Genomic DNA, 20,111 nt, shown 5'->3' with positions numbered 1-20,111 from the left:
TTTTTAGCTACCCATAACTAGAAGTCCACCTTCTCCATCCCTCCCAACCACCACCAGCTTCCAAATTTTCAACCCCATAATTCTATTACTACAGATTCAATGGGTGGGAGACAATTATTTATGTAAATCTGGTCATTCTTGTTTCTATTTTTACCTCAAATTTCCATGTTCACACCTCAAACGTCCCAGCTTCCACCAAAAACACTCCAAGCACAGTATCAATGCCCTCCTGTTTGACAAGATAGTTCAACACTGGTTCAGGGATCATTCTAGCTATTACCCACTCACACTGGAGGCTGTATCTATTTCATGGGCTGTAACTGTTGTTAAAGATACTTACCCCTCTCATCAGACTGTAACTGTGCCTCCAAGTCCTCTGGGGAGACGTAATATTCTTGGTCATCACCTTCAGGAGGTTTAGGTTTACACTTTCCACAGCAGCAGTTAAAGCAGCAGCACAGACAGCAGCAACAATAGCAGCCAGTAATGATCCCACAAAATAAAAACAGGGCCTGGGCAGAAAGAGATTGTGAATTGTTTCAACTACCAGATTTAACATATCATCCCATCTCACAAGAGATAAAAGTTTAATATACTTGCAAAATGGCATTTAAGATGTAAAATGACAGAGCAGCTAGATGGCACAGTAGATAGAACAACAGCCCTGGAAGCAGGGGGACCTGAGTTCAAATCTGACCCCTCCACATCCATCCATTTATTTATTTATTTGCTCGCTCATGTATTTATTTAATTAATTATAACTTTTTATTGAACGAACATATGCATGGGTAATTTTTTACATCATTATCCCTTGCACTCACTTTTTGTTCCGATTTTTCCCTTCCCTCCCTCCCCTAGATGGCAGGTAGTCTTATACATGTTAAATATGTTATAGTATATCCTAGATACAATATGTGTGTGCAGAACCGTACAGTTCTCTTACTGCACAAGAAGAACTGACCTTCCATATTTAGCACTTACTACCAGTGTAATTCTGGGCAAGTCACTTAACCCCTAATTGCCTTGGGGTTAAAAAGAAAAAAAAAATTTATGATGATCATCAATACAGAATGAATAGGGAAAAATCCCAACACATGCTACCATTCTATTCAAACTACTGCACAGTAAATCTCAAGTTATTATAAGAAATGATAAAAGACAAAATTCCAAGAAAGGGAAATAAGAAAAAAATTTCATATCAAGATGAGAATGACTGCTAATGTTTGACTCAAAGTCCATTCATAACATACTGAAAAACATATTTTCTTTAAGAACTCCAATGTTTACCACAGTGCCTGTTTAGTTTTTCATGTGAAGATGACCCAGTTTTATACTGGTTCCCCCTCATGAAAAAACTCAAGTCTCACTGCAGAATGGCTATCACAATAATTCTGAAGAAAATAAATGTCATATATAAAGATTCATTTTCAATTCTGAATATTTCAACAAATCTGTGATTAATTCCAGTCAGCAGTACCAAAAAAAAAAAAATCAATCTATGAAATCTCATTCTGTGAACTGTACTGTCTCAGAAAACATGCCCATTAATATTGGTGTCCTCCCTTAAGATCTTTTTTCCATTTTGTGTGTATTAGCAAGGGCTGTCCTTGTGATCCTCATTTTTGCCATTTGCCATCACACATGTTATTCTTTGAACATATTCATCATTGCAAAGACGTTCAAGTCTGTGCCTACTATGTCTACCCATTACCTTTTGGTTTATCTGTTACTTAAAAGTGGTGATGTTTTAAAAGATTTAGTGCCATACAGCATGATTAGAGAATATTTGTGGTAAATATGAGTATCTGCACTGGAATGCAGCTTAGGACTGTAAAAGCATAATGGAATTTTCCCAAAACAATCTCTTTTCCACTAATTCAACTCTGCTGCCTAAGTCATTGTCCAAATAGTGCCTAGACTATTGGAATAAAATCCTATAAAGTCTGCCTACTACAGGTCTCTATCTTCACTCCAATCCATTCTTTAAATAACTGTCAAATAGATTTTTCCTGAAGTGCAAATCTGATCATTTCCTTCTACTCAATAATTTCCAGAATTAAATATGAAATAAAATTTCTTTTTAAGGGTAAAGTCCTTTTCAACCCTGCCCCAATCTATCTTTTCAGCCGTATTCTCTGTAATTCCCAAGAACAATATTATCCAATCACATTGACCTTCTTGCCTTTGCACTGGCTATCTCCTATACCTAGAATGTACTTCTATCTCTTATCTTCATCTCTCAGAATCTCTAGTTCCTTTGTAAGTTGCCTTTTCCTCAAAATCTATTGTGTATATACTCTACATTTATTTATATTTGTACATCTCTTCTCCCTCTGAGGAAAGGGATGGTTTTCATTTTTGTTTAATAAATACTTATTAATTGATGTACTGATCTACTAACTCACTGGGCTGGCCATCTACATGCATGTCACTGTCTGAAAAGTAAATAGTAAGGAATTTTATAAGAACTTAAAATATACACAAGACTTTCCTTGCTGGAAGAGAAAGTTTGAGGATAGTGACTAAGCAAATGCTTACTATTTCTTCTGCTATCAACTAATATATTGCAGGATCTTGTATTCATTTGCTCTACCATTCACCTGTGGCTAAAAAAATGTGCTTTGCTGTAGAGAATACTATGCAAAAGCCATCTTGTTTCTCTCTCATTATACTGTCAATATATCATAAATATCAGTCATAAAGATGAGAAAAGAAGGTATATATGTCTGTAGCTATTAACATATGTGCCTACAGAGTATATATCCAGGTAGAGATTTTGAACAGGCAGTTAGAGATGTAGAACCAGAACTCAGAAGAGAAATGAAAGCTTAATGTACAGGGTAGGTTGTCAATGGAATAAAGATAACAGCTGCTGAATCAATGGACGCTTATGACATCATCAAGAAAGTAGAAAGGGAAAAGAAAAGGCCCCAGGACAGAGCCCTGAGATATATTCATGCATAGGGATAAATATCGATCATGAACCTGAAAGTCAGACTAAGAAAGATTGATGTGACAGATAGAAAGAAAATAAAAACTAAGCAGGGTTACAATACCTCAAGGAGCAGAGTGAATACAGGAAGAAAGAGTGACCAAACTGCAGAGAGATCAAGAAAGACGAGGACTAACAAAAGGCAATGAAGAGATCACTGATGACTTTGAAGAAAGCAATTTTAATTGTGTGGTAGGAAAGTCAGATTTGAAGGTGCTAAGAAGTGAGCAGGAAGTAGAAAAGCGGAGAGACAATAAGGGCAGATAGCTTTTTCTAGGAGTTTGGCTGTAAAAGGGAGATAGTTATGAGGTAATAGCTTGAGGGAATGGCAGTACAGATAAATACAATATAAATATTGAGGTTGAGAAAGAATAAATACATTTGGAAGCATCAGGGAAAGAACCAGAGGATAAGGATAAGGAAATGTGAATTAGAGCAGTGATGACTGAAAAAGCACAATCCTGGAAGAGATAAAAAGGTTTGGGATTAAGAGAAGATATTTGGGGGTAGAAGTGGAGAAGGGTTAGTGTTAGAAAGCAGGGATACTTCATCTTCTCCCTTGAGGAGAAAATGGAAGATGATACTGAAGTGGGAGGAAAGCTGGTAGTGGATAGCCAAAAAAACTTCAGTTTAATGAGGTTTAATAAGTTGAGAGAAAAAGATTAAAGAAGGTTTTGTATTAAGATTGAGAGAAGAAGAGTAAGTTTAGTAGAGCTTCTGTGTGGGGTACATGGCACACAGTAGTAAAAGCCCATGTGTGAATAGTAATGAGAATTCAATGGGTCTCCATCAGTATGGTCTTATGACTTTTTTGGGGTAGTATTTAGCAATGTTTGAATAGTAGCAGAGAAGATGGATAATGGGGAAATGCAAGGCTGATTCATGGAAGGGGGAAAATGTTAAGATAGGGGGGCAAAGGATGAAAAGCCAAGACAATTAGCTGAACTGATCAAGACTTTACAGAAAAGAAAGTGAGACAAGAACAAAAGTGAGGAAAAAAGAGAGGTAGATGAGGGCTTTAGACTAGAGATGGCTTCTAAGGTCCCTTTTCAGTTAGAAATCTGACAGGAGATTATGTTCAGACAGACAAATTTCTATAGATTGCAATGGCGCAACACTTGTGGGAGACTAAAAGAGCAAGAGTATCACCATCAATGTGAGCACTAAGTATGAGGATAAAGAAAAGGAATGTGGGAGAGTCTTGAAGGAAATTAGGGATTCTAGGAGGTAAAAATAAGATGGAAATACATTCTAGGCATTCCACCTTCTGCTGGAACACCATAAAGTACAAAGGCTACAGATGAAATACTGTATATGAGGAATAATGGGACCAGTTAGGCTCAAATACATACAGTATGTGTTAAGGGAGGATAATGAAATATGGTAAAGTAGGTTGAACTCAAGATTGTATAAAGCCCAACTAAGGAGTTTATATTTTATCCTAGAGGCCCTAGAGCTGCTGAATGAAGATTCTTGAGACATGGATAGTAGTGACATAGACAGATCTGCAGTTTAGGAAGATTGTTTTGGCAGTTAAGTAAAAGAAAAGGATAGATTTGATACTGAGAATAAATTTGGAGGCTAACTATAGTTCCAAGCAAGGGATAATGGTGGTCTGAATTAGGGCAAGGTCTGTGTGAGTAGAAGAAGAAAATCGGTGGAAAAGATGGTGTGGACAGAAATAATAAGACTTCATAACTAACTATATATAAAAGTGAAGGAAAAAAGAAGAGTGAAGGATTACTGAATTGAAAACTACTGATGATAGTACATTATGGGAGAAATAAGAATCATAGGAGTGGCTTTAGTGAAAAAGATAATGCGTTTTGCTTTTGACATACTGAGTTTGTGATCTGACAGTGGAGTTCCAGTAGAAAGAAGTGTAGATGTGAACCTGAATTGCACAGAGAGGAAAACTGAACTGATGGGAGTAGATAAAATCAATGAAAGTGGAATGTAGAGAAAAAGAAAAAAATGATTATGATTGTTTTACTTGTTTTTGGAAAGAAGAGTGATAATCAAGTTTCACATCTTTTTCCATTCCCAGTTTTAGTCTATGTAATTTCATTTTTTGTAAATTTCATTTTGAAAAATATATATATGATATAGTAGAAATAGGACTGGAGGCATCTTAACTTGCATATTGTACCTCATACTTCCTAATATATGATTATGAGTAAGTCATTTAATTTCACTGAGACTGAGTCTATCCATATAGAAAATAGGGATCACCATCTATGACAGGATTGTGAAGATTCAACTGAAATCATCTCAGAAAAGTACTCTGCAAATCTTAAAATATCAAAAGTATTGGTTGCTATTATTAATGTGGCATTAAGTTGCTATCAAAATATGTTGATTTGGTTTCAAGGATCTTGTCAAGATCTTCAAAAAATTTCTCTAGGTCTTTATCCCTTATAATAGGTGTAAGTTTATAAATGTCAATTACCTCCATTTTGGTATTTGTTTATTTTACCACAAACAATGAAAAATAACCTACTGTTCCAAAAAGATTTTATTTCTTATTCTCTTCAGATACACAAAGAAACCAACTTTCTCAATTCTTTAGTCTCTTCAAAAAAGTTGCATGAACCATGCTCTTATTTAACAGTAACTTCCTTTGAAAAGGCTTTTAATTTCTTTTATCATGAGGATATCTATCATAGGATGGTAGTTTTTGAGCTGAAAAGGACTTCAGAAGTCATTTAATCCAATTCTTTATTTTATAGATTAACAAACTGAAGTTCAAAGAAATTAGATTTGCCTAAATTCAGGCAATAAGAACTAGCCTGGATTTGACTTCCAATCCAATACTCTTGAAGTGAACTAGCTGTTCACTGGACAAAGATTTAATATTTAGAATAGCTACAGTTGACCTAAAGCGAGGATTGGTTCCTTTATTTTAAAACATTTAAGAAATACCTCTTTTAATCAAAAATGGATTTGGCTGTCATTGGGCATTCAAATAAAAAGATGAATATATGTAAAAGTGCTTTTCATAATTGTTTATGCGTTATGGAAAAAACATCAAAAACTGCTGTAGTTTCTACTGAATTTCATTTGCAATCTATTTTTAACGAACTTCGTATTAAAAAAAAAAAAACACTTCTTGCTTTTAGATCACTCTCAATCCTAACAGATCCTTTCTCTCTTTCCAAAGAGCCATCCCTTAGTAACAAAAAATAAATAAATAAATAAATTAATTAATTAATTAAAAAAGAAAATAAGAGGCACTTAGTATAACTAACCAAGGCATCAACTGATTTCGACATCACACGCAATAATCCATACCCATAATGAATGTTAATCCCAGTCAATGAAATACCCAAATTTAGGCCCAAAGAAAAAATATGAAAATTCACTTCTCTCCTTTCCTTGCAGAGGTAGAGATAGTGCTGCATTGTTGAATTCAGTTAATAAGTTGGTTAGTTTTGCTGAAGTATTTTTCCCCTTCCCACTTTCATTTTTGCTATATATAAGATGATTTTTCTGGATAAGGGCAGGAATAGATTAGTAAAGAAAAGAGATGTAAAATCAAAAAGTGTCAATAAAAATTTTTAAAAGATGATATCGCATTCTGTTTCCTTTCCTTTCATCTTCCCATTTATGTTTTCCTGCATTCAGTTTTTATACTGTAAAATTCTTGCAATCCAATGTTTTTCAACTAGCTATTACAACATAACACTAAATTGTACAAACACAATTTTAGAAAATCCCAAAAAGACACCCTGAAAAGAAGAGTCTAACACTTTTTTAAAAGAAGCACTTTTTTTCTCACCTTTGCCCACCAGCTGGATAGCACAAAATAGGTATTCACGTTCTCCTCCCCAAACTGCTCAGCTACATAAAGGCCCAAAGAACCATACTTGTCATATATGTTTCTTTTTGTGGCATCAGTCAATATTGCATGTGCGTTGTTGATCTCTTTAAATTTGTCTGCAGCTTCTGGGTTATCTGGATTCTTGTCAGGATGATATTTCAATGCAAGCTTTCTGCAAAGAAAAAGAATTTTGTCCATTTAAATCTAATTCCTTGCTCTTTCACTTTTTCATTCATCCATGTGGAACAAGTCAATATAGGAAAATTTTTTTCATTTTATAGTCTCATTCATTTGCACCTACATTTCTACCTTTATATTCTTAGATTAAAAAAACAAAACAAAACAAAAAACACAATCAAAACCCCAAAACCACAACAATTGGGACATAAGAACTCTCCTATAATGACAAAGCTAACCATGCTCAAGGAGCTATGGAAAGATCAACTGCATGTCTGTCTTGTTATATATTCAGTTTCTCTTACAATATATAAAATTTACTTATGACAACAGTGCCATAACTTCATTGTTATCAAATACTGGGAGACCTCTCTTTAAGAAACCTATAAAGCCTACTACTGACCTCTAGTGTTCCATTTAACATACTGAATATTGGGGTAAAAAAACAAAAAAAAAACCCTTTTTATATCATGTTTGCTTGCCATTATCTATTCTAACACTTAAGATGACTAGATGTGAATATTAAGATGCTTGGTTAGTCCAAATGCTTTAAAGAATATTCCCACAAATCCAAGAATTCGCTAGGTTTAAGTGATTAAATAAAATGCACAAAAATTAAGTGACACAGATCAGGAATTTGCTGGCCAAGTAGTACATACAACCCTCATAGATAAATGGATCATGCATATTTTTTACTTACTATGGATGACAAAAGAAATCTTATTTGTTGTTTCTACTACTAGGACTATGATTACTATCACCTAATCAAACAGTGAGTTTATTTACTTTTTACTGGAAAGAACTGAGTGAAAACAAAATTTTTATAAGTAAAATATGTGAAAAAGGAAGCTGCATGAAAGTGAATAATTTTTTTTTTTAAAGAAGTCTATTATGACTAGAATCAAGAGAACATTGTACACAGCAATAACAAGACTATGTGATGATCAATTGTAATGGACTTTACTTTTTTCAACAATGAGGTGATTCATGCCAATTCCAACAGACTCATGATGGAAAGAGCCATCTGCATTCAGAGAAGACTATGAAGACTGAATATATATCACAGCAGAGTACTTTCACCTTTTCTGTTCTTTTTTCTTTCTTTCTCATTTTCTTTTCCTTTTGATCTGATTTTCATGCACATCATGATAAATGATAAATCTAAGAAGAACTGTACATATTTAACCTAGATTGGATTACTTGCTGTCCAGGGAAGGGGAAAGGGAGGAAGAAAAATCTGGAACACAAAGTTTTGCAAGGTGAATGCTGAAAACTATCTTTGCATGTATTTTGAAAAATAAAAACATTTATGAGAATTTTTCAAAAAATAAACCTACTAAAATGATCACACTGTTAACACATACACAGAACATTCTTTTCTCTCTCTCCCCACCCCATTCCTCTTTTTCAATACTTTATTGATACTCTTTTTTTCCAAAGAGCACTCTCACTTCCCAATTACTGTCCCTTCCCTGAAACAAATAAGTACAGTTGAAAAAAACAAATCAATATACTGGTCAAGTTTGAAAAGGAATGTGTCTGTGTTCCTCTCCTCAAAGTCCTGCATATATATCAAAGGCTAAAAAAATATCTTTAAATATATTCACACTTTCCTTCTAAAGTACTGATTTAGAAATCAATAGTTTTGTATTTTATGTGCAAATTCTGTAAGGTGTTACTTTCCCATTTAAAAAAAAAAAATCTAAGAATATGAATTTTAAATATTCTAGGAAACAAGCACTTTTATAACTGGAAATACAAAATCCAAACAAAATTATGTCACCTAGAAGTTACAAATTGTCTCTAAAGAAAAACTGGACATCTGAAGAGCTTTTCATTTACTAAAATGCTGTACCCATCAAAATCCAGATCTAAACATAATGAACAGCATCATGTGGCCACTTAAGTTTATTTCCAAAGGCTAAAATTTTCTTACCTATATGATTTTTTTATATCATCTGAGGTTGCATTCTTGTCCAACCCAAGAACATGGTACAATGATTCTCCAGAGGTAGAAAGTGAACGTTGTCTCTGGTCTGCCATTTTATGCTAATCTGCAAAATATATTTTATTAAAAGACATTAAGAAATCATCCAAGTAGTTTGTGATGGTCTGCTTTGTGACAAAGATTTATGTCCAGCTCACTTATAAGATTAAAATTTCAACTACTACAAAAAGCTGATAGAAATGGGTTTTTCTCTTAAGATAATAAAAAAGATGTGAAGTCACTAGATAACAAACTATAAACTTTCAACATTGAAGCTGATTATTTTGCAGTTCCCCTTTTTCCATAAAAAATTTGTATTTACTCCAGCATATCTAAAAGTTTAAGAAGTCATAAGTTACTTGAAACCTATAATCTTGAGATAAGAATGCAATGTACAATACAATAAAACTAGTTTGTATCTGTTTAACTCTTTGGATGGCACAAAACTGAAACAAAATTCACATAGCCCTGAACTTTAATTGGGCTGAAGATAAGCTAAAAGTAGACAAGTAATATATTTATTTCCTGGAGTCAGAAAGACTAAAATTCAACCCAGGCCTTCAGATACCTAATAACTGTGTGATCTGGGCAAGTCACTTTTACTTCTGCATGTCTCAGTGCATTTACCTACAAAAAAAAAAAAAAAAAAAAAAGCACACACACACAAAAAAACAACTTACCTTTCACCTACAAAGTGCTTTGCAAACACACACATACATAAACATAGGTATATATGTACACACTATATTATGATTGTTATTATTACCATTATTTCAATCTGAGTTATTGATATACTGAGAGGTTAAGTGCTTTGCTCAGGATCAAACAGCCTGTGTGTGACAACAGTGAGGCATGAAGCCAGGTTTTCAGGACTCTTAGTTCACTCTTCATTGCTGCTTTAAAAACAAAATGGTCTTTGTTCTTAATGTAAAAACATTTACTAAATTACAAATTTATGGTACATAGTTTTAACCTGGCTCTTTTTCCAATGAACATTTTTTCCTATTCTATCTTTACTAATTATATCCTTTTATTTTCTATATTAATTGTTCTTAATCCCCCGTCAAACCCTTAACCACACCTCACAACATTTAAACACTCAGCAGATTGCCAAACATCCTATTTAATAAGAGATTAAGGCCCCAAATAGGAAGTTCTTCAATTTCCTTTCCCCAAACTTAAAAGTATCATGGACTTATTCTCTTCCATCTCTTCTGTTTCAAAAGAGAAGTATTTCCATTTATCCATAGGTTAATTAGTCCTTTCTTCTCTGCTCTTGCACCATTTTTCTTCCCTTCTCTAAAAAGTTTCACCAAGTATAGCTGTCTTTTATAACTTCATTGTCCCCTCTACTAGCAGCTTCCTTTCCATCTAGGAATGTGTCTACCAACTCCTTAAAAAAGGTTTCATTTAGCCCTTCTAAACTGCAATCATACTAGTAACTCCAATCTAAGAAGCATTTACCAACTATATTCAAGGAAGTGTGCTAATCCCAGGAGATACCAAAAACAAAATTAAAAATATTCCCCCCAAGGGGGGATATATTTTTTATATTCCTTAGCACCTAGTTGTCATCTTCATTATTTGAAAGAAAATTTATAGCAACTTTCCTTGACCCCTCTCTCACTGTATTTGGAATCAGGAAATTCTCAAGTCAATTTTTTTATTTTTATAAAGTTTATCATAAATTTCAAAAATTCATTTCTATATACTATAATTATCCTTTAGCTCCTTTACATTCTCCCCCTTAAATATTACCAAGTACTAAAATACCAAATTCAAAGATAATTGAATTGCTCCTTATCTTCTCCTTACCTTATCAGAACATTTAACAGTTGAATTACTCATCCTTTTGGGAGATGTTTCTTTCTCAATTTCACTTTCCTTGTTCTTATCCAACCTTTCAAACCACTTGCTCTGGTTCCTCTTCTTGATTTTTTAAGATAAGTATTTTCTAAAATTGTATCCTCTGCATGGACCCACAACTTAACACCGTATACCAAGATAAGATCAAAATGGGTCCATGATTTAGGCATAAAGAACAAGATTGCAAATAAATTAGAGGAACATAGGATAGTTTACCTCTCAGACTTGTGGAGGAGGAAGCAATTGGTGACCAAAGATGAACTAGAGATCATTATTGATCACAAAATAGAAAATTTCGATTATCTCAAATTAAAAAGCCTTTGTACAAACAAAACTAATGCAAACAGGATTAGAAGGGAAGCAACAAACTGGGAAAACATTTTCATAGTTAAAGGTTCTAATAAAGGCCTCATTTCTAAAATATATAGAGAATTGACTCTAATTTATAAGAAATCAATTCATTCTCCAATTGATAAATGGTCAAAGGATATGAACAGACAATTTTCAGATGATGAAATTGAAACTATTTTCACTCATATGAAAGAGTGTTCCAAATCACTACTGATCAGAGAAATGCAAATTAATACAACTCTGAGATACCACTACACACCTGTCAGATTGGCTAAGATGACAGGAAAAAAATAATGATGAATGTTGGAGGGGATGTGGGAAAATTAGGACCTTGAGGCATTGTTGGTGGAGTTGTGAACGAATCCAACCATTCAGGAGAGCAATCTGGAATTATGCCCAAAAAGTTATCAAACTGTGCATACCCTTTGATCCAGCAGTGCTACTATTGGACTCATACCTCAAAGAGACACTAAAGAAGGGAAAGGGACCTGTATGTGCCAAAATGTTTATGGCAGCCCTGTTTGTAGTGGCCAGAAACTGGAAAATGAATGGATGCTCATCAATTGGAGAATGGTTGGGTAAATTGTGGTATATGAATGTTATGGAATATATGGAATATGGAATGTTCTGTAAGAAATGACCAGCAGGAGGAATAAAGAGAGGCTTGGAGAGACTCACATGAACTCATGCTAAGTGAAATGAGTAGAACCAGGAGATCATTATGTACCGCAACAAGGATACTGTATGAGGACGTATTCTGATGGAAGTGGATTTCTTTGACAAAGAGAAGATCTAACTCAGTTTCAATTGATCAATGATGGACAGAAGCAGCTACATACAAAGAAAGAACACTGGGAAATGAATGTAGACTATTTGCATTTTTGTTTTTCTTCCCGGGTTATTTTTACCTTCTGAATCCAATTCTTCCTGTGCAACAAGAGAACTGTTCGGTTCTGCACACATATATTGTATCTATTGTGACCTATTTGTATAGGACTGCTTGCCATCTGGGGAAGGGGGTGGAGGAAGGAGGGGAAAAATCAGAACAGAAGTGAGTGCAAGGCATAATGTAAAAAATTACCCAGGCATGGGTTCTGTCAATAAAAAGTTATAATTATTTTAAAAAAGTATCCTCTGTCTTTTTTCTTTCTGTATCCTGTCCCTCAGTGATTTCATTCAAGCATTACTTTTTTTGGGGGATAAACTCAGATTCTGCACTGCCATATGCTAATACAAACAAGTTCTGCCTGTTAGCATCGCAAAAGCAACACATTAAAAAAAAACAATTACAACATATTTCCAAAAAATTTTTGTTCTATTTTCTGATTTCACTATTTCTGTTAATGAAAGAATACAACCATTACCTACTGTCCCATGTTTTGGAACTGTGGTATTCACTGATGCTTCATTCTTTTTCACTTCTCATAGCCAATAATTAAATCCTATGTAAGGCAGCTGGGATAGAGTACTGAACCTGGAGTGAGGAAGATTCATCTTCCTAAGATCAAATCTGGTCTCTCAGACACTATGTGATCTGGGAAAGAGGCTTAACCTTGTTTACCTCAATTTTGTCATCTGTAAGATGAGATGGAAAAAGAAATGGCAAACCACTTCAGATCTGTGTCAAGAAAACTCCCCAAATGATCATAAGGATTGGAAATAATTGAAACCAATTCAACCAAAAAAATCCTATACACATTGCACTTCTGCCAACATCTTTTTGCTCTTCTCTACTATTCTTAATTTCGACCACTACTACTTTATTACATATTTTTAGGAATTGAAACTTACTTCACTGGCATAGAGTAGTCAGTCTTAATTATGTGCAAGGCATTGTGCTAAATGCTGGGGATATCAAGGAAGGGGAAGAAAGTCCCTAAAGGAACTCATCTTCTAATGGGGAAAACAAAATGCAAATAATCATAAATTTAAGATTATATATATAAATATATATATATATATGTATATGTATAGTACAAATGGAAGGTAACTTTAAGGATGGCATTGGAGTTGGGAAAAGAGAAAGACTTCCTGTAGAAGGTAGGATCTGAGCAGAGTCCAAGACCAGTGTCACTGGATCAAAGTATAAAACCAGGTAGGTAAGAAGGGGGAAAGGACTTTAAATCTCAGAGCAGATTACATATGACCCTTGAAATGAGAGGAGTCAATGAGCTGGGGTGGGGGAGTGGGAAGGGGTAAATATAGATCTGTACTTCAGAAAAATTGTTTTGGCAGCAGAGTGGAGGAGGGATCAGAGTGGGGCAAGACTTGAGGTAAGGAGACCAATCAAAAGTCTAATGCAATGACTATGCATGTATGATCCATATCAAATTTCTTGTCTTCTCAAGGATGGGGAGATGGGAGGAAGGGAGAGGATTTGGAACTCAAAACAAAACAAAAAAATGCTAAAAATTGTTTTTTACAGTAATTGTAAATTTGAAAAAAAAGTATGCAATAGGAAAGATGGGAAATAATGATACACTTTTAACAGTTGTGGATATGTGAATAGAATGAGAGGATATATAATAGTCTATGAAGGTAGAAATGATAAAACCTATAAACACAATAGAAATGTGGAGTTACAACAAGAGAAGAATTGAGTAAGACTACTAAGTTGTAAGAATGGATGACTTGGGAAGATATTGGTGCCTTCAAAAGTATTAGGAAAGTTTGAAAGAGGAAAAAGTTTGGAGGGAATGATGAATTGTTTTGAATATGTTGCATTTGAGATGTCCACAGAACATACAGTCTGAGATAGCCAAAGGACATCAATAAATGATGTGAAATGAGAACTTAAGAGTTAGGGCTCAATTGCAAAAAGATGATAATTGAGCCTATTTCAGAGTTAATGAGATCATCAAGTGAGACGATATGAAATAGACGGTTAACTTTTTATTTTATATTTATTTATTTTTGCTGAGGCAATTGGGGTTAAGTGACTTGCCCAGAGTCACACAACTAGGATGTGTTAAGTATCTGAGACCAGATCTGAACTTCAAGGCTAGTGCTCTATCCACTCCACCACCTACTTGCCCCTGGTTAACTTTTTTGTGTCATGGATCCCTGTGGCAGTCTACTGTACAGACCTTTTCAGAATGTTTTAAAATTAAAACAAAGATAGGCTTAAAATTTTTCAACTAAAAATGCGCTCTACAAATTTACCAATGATCTCATTTGCTAACCATAATGGGCACTTCTTAATCTTTGCTGTTCTTGCTCTCTCTGCATCATTTAAGGTTAACTACCTTCTCCAGAATACTCTGTTCTTTTTCAGTTTTTATGACTGTTTTGAGTCCTCTTCTCTCCTTCTTTGCTGATTAGTTCTCATGTCTACTCATGATTCCCAAGACCTAATCCATCTGGGCAGTTGGGAAGTCAGGAAGAGTGGGCCTAGAATCAGGAAATCCCGAGTTCAAATCAGCACTCAGATATTTAACATTGTGATACTGGGCAAGTCACTTAACCCCATTTGCCTCAGTTTCTCATCAAATGAGCTGGAGAAGGAAATGGCAAACCATTCCGATATCTTTGCCAAGAAACCCTAAACAGTCATGAAAAGCAGGACATGACTGAATCAACTAAACAACAAAAAATTATTCACCTATAATCTTTCTCAATTTCTTGTACAAAATTACCAACTATTTCTTGGATTTCCTACAACCATTTCAAAGGGCACATGTCTAAAAGACAACCTATTCTTGCTAACCCCTTGCCCCCAACTCCACTAAATTAAACACTTGCTAATTGGTAGAAATATTAAGTATTAACTATTTTAAAGTTGTTGCTATTTTTTTTTAAACTAGAGTTTTGGATAGGATGATCAGTATTAAAAAACTTATTTTAAAAAAATTATTTGGAAGAATCCTTATTAATTTTTCATCTGGCTGTACTAATTTGGGACTTTTCACTTTCCCACCAAGTCCTTCTCTTTTCTGCCTGCCCTGCCCCACTTCAACTTCCTTTTTGTGTTATCTTCCCCTATTGAACTATAAGCTCTTTGAAGACATAGGCTCTTCTCCTCCCATATTTGTACTCCCTGGAGAATCTGATTTTTAATTTCTCACCTGGCTACACTACTTTGGGATTTTCTTCTCACTTTTCCTTCCTTCCTTTCCTTCCCATTTCAGCCTAATTTTTGCGTGTTGTCTTTCCTCAGACTATATATAAGTTCCTTAAGGACAAGGACTCTTATTTTCATACTTGTATCCCTAATTTTTAGAACAGTGTATGAGTACATAGCAGGTGCTTAGCCAATGCTTATTACACTAACTGAATGAGTAAAGAATGATGGAAATTTTCACCAATTTAAATGGGTATAGTAAATGACATGAGAGAAAAAGAAAGAGAGGCAGATTGAGACAGCTGCAGGAAGAGCTGGGTTAAAGTTCAGCTTGTGGCACACACTGGTTGTCTGATCTTGAACAAATTACTAACCCCTCAGTGTTTTAGAATACTGTTTCTAAGAATGTAAGCTATAGATAACATGCAGACCTGCTTTGGTGGAAGAAGTTTTCTCATCTGGAAGTTGCCTATAATAAGGAAATTACAGTACTAGTTCCTATTTCTTCAGTAATTTACAGGAGATTACTAAGAGTGTCCTAATAAAAAAAAAGGTGGTTGGTTTATAAATTAATGCTATAGTTTATTGGTTGAAACTGTAATCAAGAACTAAGAGAACATCACTATGACAGACTTGACTCTTTTGAATAATTCAATAATTCTGGGCAATTCCAATAGACTTTGAATGGAAAATGCCATTGGCATCCAAAAAGAGAACTATAGAGACTGAATATGGATTGAAGCATAGTATTTTCACCTTTTGTTTTTTTCTTTCTCATGGTTTTTTCCCTTTTGGTCTGATTTTTCTTGCACACCATGATAAATATGGAAATATGTTTAAAAGAACTGCATACACTTAACATATATCAGATTACTTGCTGTCTTGGGGAGGGGAGAAGGAAAAGAGTGAGAAAAATATGGAACATAAAGTCTTACAAGAATAAATGCTGAAAACTATCTTCACATGTATTTGGAAAAATAAAATACTATTGATATTTTTTTTAAAAAAAGATTGTAATCAAAGGACAAGAAACAAGTAGAAAATATGAGAAAATGGTTTAGTTTATTTCAGTCTATATATGTTGCACTATATTTCATTATATTAGCATCATTCAATTATCTTTTCTAAGAAAAATGTTCATCAAAAAACCCACAAAAAAAAAATCCCTTTTCTACCACGGTTTTATTCTCAAAAACAAAAATAACAAAATGGATGTGAATGATTACAACACAACAGAGCAACAAGTAGTGTTTTTTTTTTAAGGTAGTAACTTTTCTTTAACTGAAAACAAAATAAGGAAAAAATTTCTGAATCCAAAACCAGTATAACACACAAAAACTCAACATAAAGATTAATAACCTTATTAACAATCAGTCAACAATCTACATTAACAGTGGAGATTTAGATAAGCATGTCATTCTTGTCTTCCCCATGTTTTAAAATAATACAAAGGAAAAATGGATTTGAGAATAACCACAAAGATAAGAAAGATGGTTTCATTTTGATATTTTGTAATAATACAACCTTAGCTTATAGTCTATCCCAGTAACTTTGTATTTTCCATATTTTAACACTGCTATTGAGAAATAAGCAGAATGCCCAGAAAAAGAACTCTGGGAGATGACTAAAAACCATTACATTGAATTCCCAATCCCTATATTTATGCACATGCATTTTTGATTTCCTTCACAAGCTAATTGTACAATATTTCAGAGTCTGATTCTTTTTGTACAGCAAAATAACGTTTTGGTCATGTATACTTATTGTGTATCTAATTTATATTTTAATGTATTTAACATCTACTGGTCATCCTGTCATCTGGGGGAGGGGGTGGGGGGGTTAGAGGTAAAAAATTGGAACAAGAGGTTTGGCAATTGTTAATGCTGTAAAGTTACCTATGCATATATCCTGTAAATAAAAGGCTATTAAATAAAAAAAAAAAAAAAAAAGAGAAATAAGCAGAAAACAACAGGTAAACATAATATATCTGGCAGCCACACTCACAGTCAATAAAACCAAAGTCAATCAAATTTCCCATTTCATATTAGTGAAATATGTCCAAAGAGCAAGAAGAATCTTACAATATACCTACAATTTAATTTTCTGGACCATTTAAGTAATAGCTTTCTGAATACATTAACTGACTACAAAATATCAATCTAGCATTTAGGAAAAGGGTTATTAAGTACCTGGACCACGATTTACAGAGTCAACTCATTTTATTCCAATAAGCGTTTATTAGGTGTTTGTTATGAGAAGCACCATTGCAAGGCATTACTTTGAGGATATAAAGACAATGTGATTGCTAAACAGTAACTATCTCTCAGGAGTTGACGAGTCTCTAATGGAAATATATATATATAAAGTGATATTATGACATGAACTATTTTTTTTCATTATGAAATAATAACAAAACCAAAGTACATGCATTATTCATTATAACATTATATCCATAGTATTTCCTAGAGAGAGAAGTGACTCAAGACAGAATCAATCACAAATACAGCATTCCAAGAAAGAAAAATGAATAGTATTGTCTTATCATACATGGCAACAATAAAAACAAGTATCTTCCCCAATCATAAAAGCAGATTTAATAGGTTTGAAATTAATGTATTTTTTCATGAATCTAATAAATGTTTAAACATTGGGCTGTTGATTTTTTTTGGTTAAATGTAGTTTAGTCTCAATTGATCTTCAGAAATATTTCAGATCTCATCTCAATGACATATAAGATAACTTCATTTTAAAATAATCCTATGATAATTAAATTTCTGTCTTATCAACAGATTAGCAGAACTTTTTTTTTTAAACCAAAATTAACTTCTGAAAAATGCATTTTTTTTTTTGCAAACATTATAAAATATGAAAACTAGATGGCCTTGTTATATAAGGTATCTGGGACCAAGAGTTGAGGTGGTAAAAGATACAGAAAATGTGGATAATGTAAAAAATTATCCTCCACCTCCAACAACAATTCCATGTAACAAACAATATTTTTAAAGAAAAAAAATCAAAAGTAATTAATATGTATAACAAAGTGATGAAAACATTTACAATGGGGGCAGCTAAATGGTGCAGTGGATAGAGCATCTGCCTTGGAATCAGGAGGACCCGAGTTCAAATCCAGCCTTAGACACTTAATACTCCCTAGCTTTGTGACCCTGAGCAAGTCACAACCCCAAATGTCTGGCCAAAAAGAAAAGAAAATATTTACAATGTACTACCATCCTAGCCCTGCAAAGGAGATACAATCCTCTCACCTTTTCTTTGAAGTCTTTTTTGTTATTTGTAATTTTGCAACATTTGCAAATTGTTTTTGCTACTATGTATATTGTTTTTTATGGCTTTGCATATTTCAGTCTATATCAATTCATGTAAATTTTTCCATGCTATTCTATATTCATTTCTTACAGCACAGCAAAAATTTGTATGCCACAATTTGTATAGTCATTTCCCAAACGATGGGCAACTATATTTCCAATTCTTTGCTATCACAAAAAGTGCTCAATTGAAAAGTATTTTTTAGCATTTGGAGAGTCTGTCAAAATACTCGTTTTTTAGCTTTCTTTATATTGTATAACTGGGCTCAACTTTATGAAAGCTGCCTTGAGCTAGCAATAAAATGGATAACATATTAATACTGTTTTTAGTCTTTAGAAAAAACAGGTTAGACACAGCTATTCACAGGTATTATTATTCAAACACAAGTCTGTTATTACACTGAACTTTCGAGCAAACAATGGCAGACTAGTTGCTGATAGTTCTCTATAATTATTTCCATATTTATCCAAGTCAAATATACTATTTTGAAAAAAAATCCACTCAGATTCAACGAAAAAGTACATTAATATCATATTTTACAAATGCAGCATACACAGCATATTTTTCTTATTACATCAGCCGCTGCTTTTTTCCAGAATGAATGGTATAACAGAATCCAAGCTCTACTTTAGGGAATTAATTTAGTCATTTCAAAACAAAATTGTAGTGATTACATATTTGAAAGGTAAGAAATGAACTAACTGCCTATATAAAATATCATAGAATGAAATATTTGTTAAATATTTCCCTAGACTAAAGTTTAAGATAACCCATATCTAAAAATAGTAAAACTTCACCTTCAGTTTTTCCCTTTAGGTACAGAATACAGTCCATATATGTAAGACCATAGTCACAGGGAGACAACTCAAATGACTTTCGGTTTTGGATACATATCACGTAAAGCCTTCAGGCAGTGCAACAAAAACCAGATACAACATTGTGGACATAGTATGTATACACAGGTATACAAGCTTAACAAAAAAGTATTCAAAATGTAAATGAATAGTGGCAAGAGGTAGCACAGAAAATTCCTTTTTGATTTTTTAAATGCTTCAAAAATGTTTAAAGCAAGAGCTTATTGGGATCATGACTCTAGACCCAGGGATCCTCAAACTAGGGCCCGCAGGCCAGATGCAGCAGCTGAGGACGATTATCCCCCTCACTTAGGGCTATGAAGTTTCTTTATTTAAAGGCCCACAAAACCAAGTTTTTGTTTTTACTATAGTCGGGCCCTCCAACAGTCTGAGGGACAGTGAACTGCCCCCCTATTTAAAAAGTATGAAGACCCCTGCCTAGAGCCTACTCTGAGCATTGTCACCTGTATGTCACATACAAGCACTTTGTGTTCTATAATCCAAAAAGCACATTTTTTTTCATTCTCCAAATTGTGCTCTTGACTTCTGACTTCAAGATCATGTCTCAACTGCTGTCATATGCTATATAACTTTCTTCAGTGCCTGGAATCCCTCAACATGTATTATCTCGCCATCTCTATGACCTTCTCATCCTGAAATATCTCTCAGTCAGGACGTTT

At 33.8% G+C, this 20,111-nt stretch overlaps 1 protein-coding gene across 3 annotated transcripts in view; it reads right to left on the bottom strand.

The window, feature by feature from the left end:
* DNAJC5 (DnaJ heat shock protein family (Hsp40) member C5) overlaps window positions 1-20,111 on the bottom strand; it is a 54,268-nt gene that overhangs the window by 8,063 nt on the left and 26,094 nt on the right. For 2 of the 3 annotated variants that reach the window (XM_031951819.1, XM_003757555.4), the window contains 3 exons: window positions 8,926-9,043; window positions 6,771-6,984; window positions 341-512 (listed from right to left, as the gene is read on the bottom strand). In XM_031951819.1, the coding sequence (XP_031807679.1) occupies window positions 341-512; window positions 6,771-6,984; window positions 8,926-9,032 (493 nt within the window). In that variant the 5' untranslated portion in view covers window positions 9,033-9,043. Of the gene's footprint in view, window positions 1-154; window positions 230-340; window positions 513-6,770; window positions 6,985-8,925; window positions 9,044-20,111 lie in introns of all 3 variants that reach the window. The other variant, XR_001120297.3, reaches the window with a different exon arrangement.

The sequence above is a fragment of the Sarcophilus harrisii genome, chromosome 2 (assembly GCF_902635505.1).
Source record: "Sarcophilus harrisii chromosome 2, mSarHar1.11, whole genome shotgun sequence".
NCBI classification, from domain to species: Eukaryota; Metazoa; Chordata; class Mammalia; order Dasyuromorphia; family Dasyuridae; genus Sarcophilus; species Sarcophilus harrisii.
This window is presented reverse-complemented; position numbering and strand designations above follow the sequence as displayed.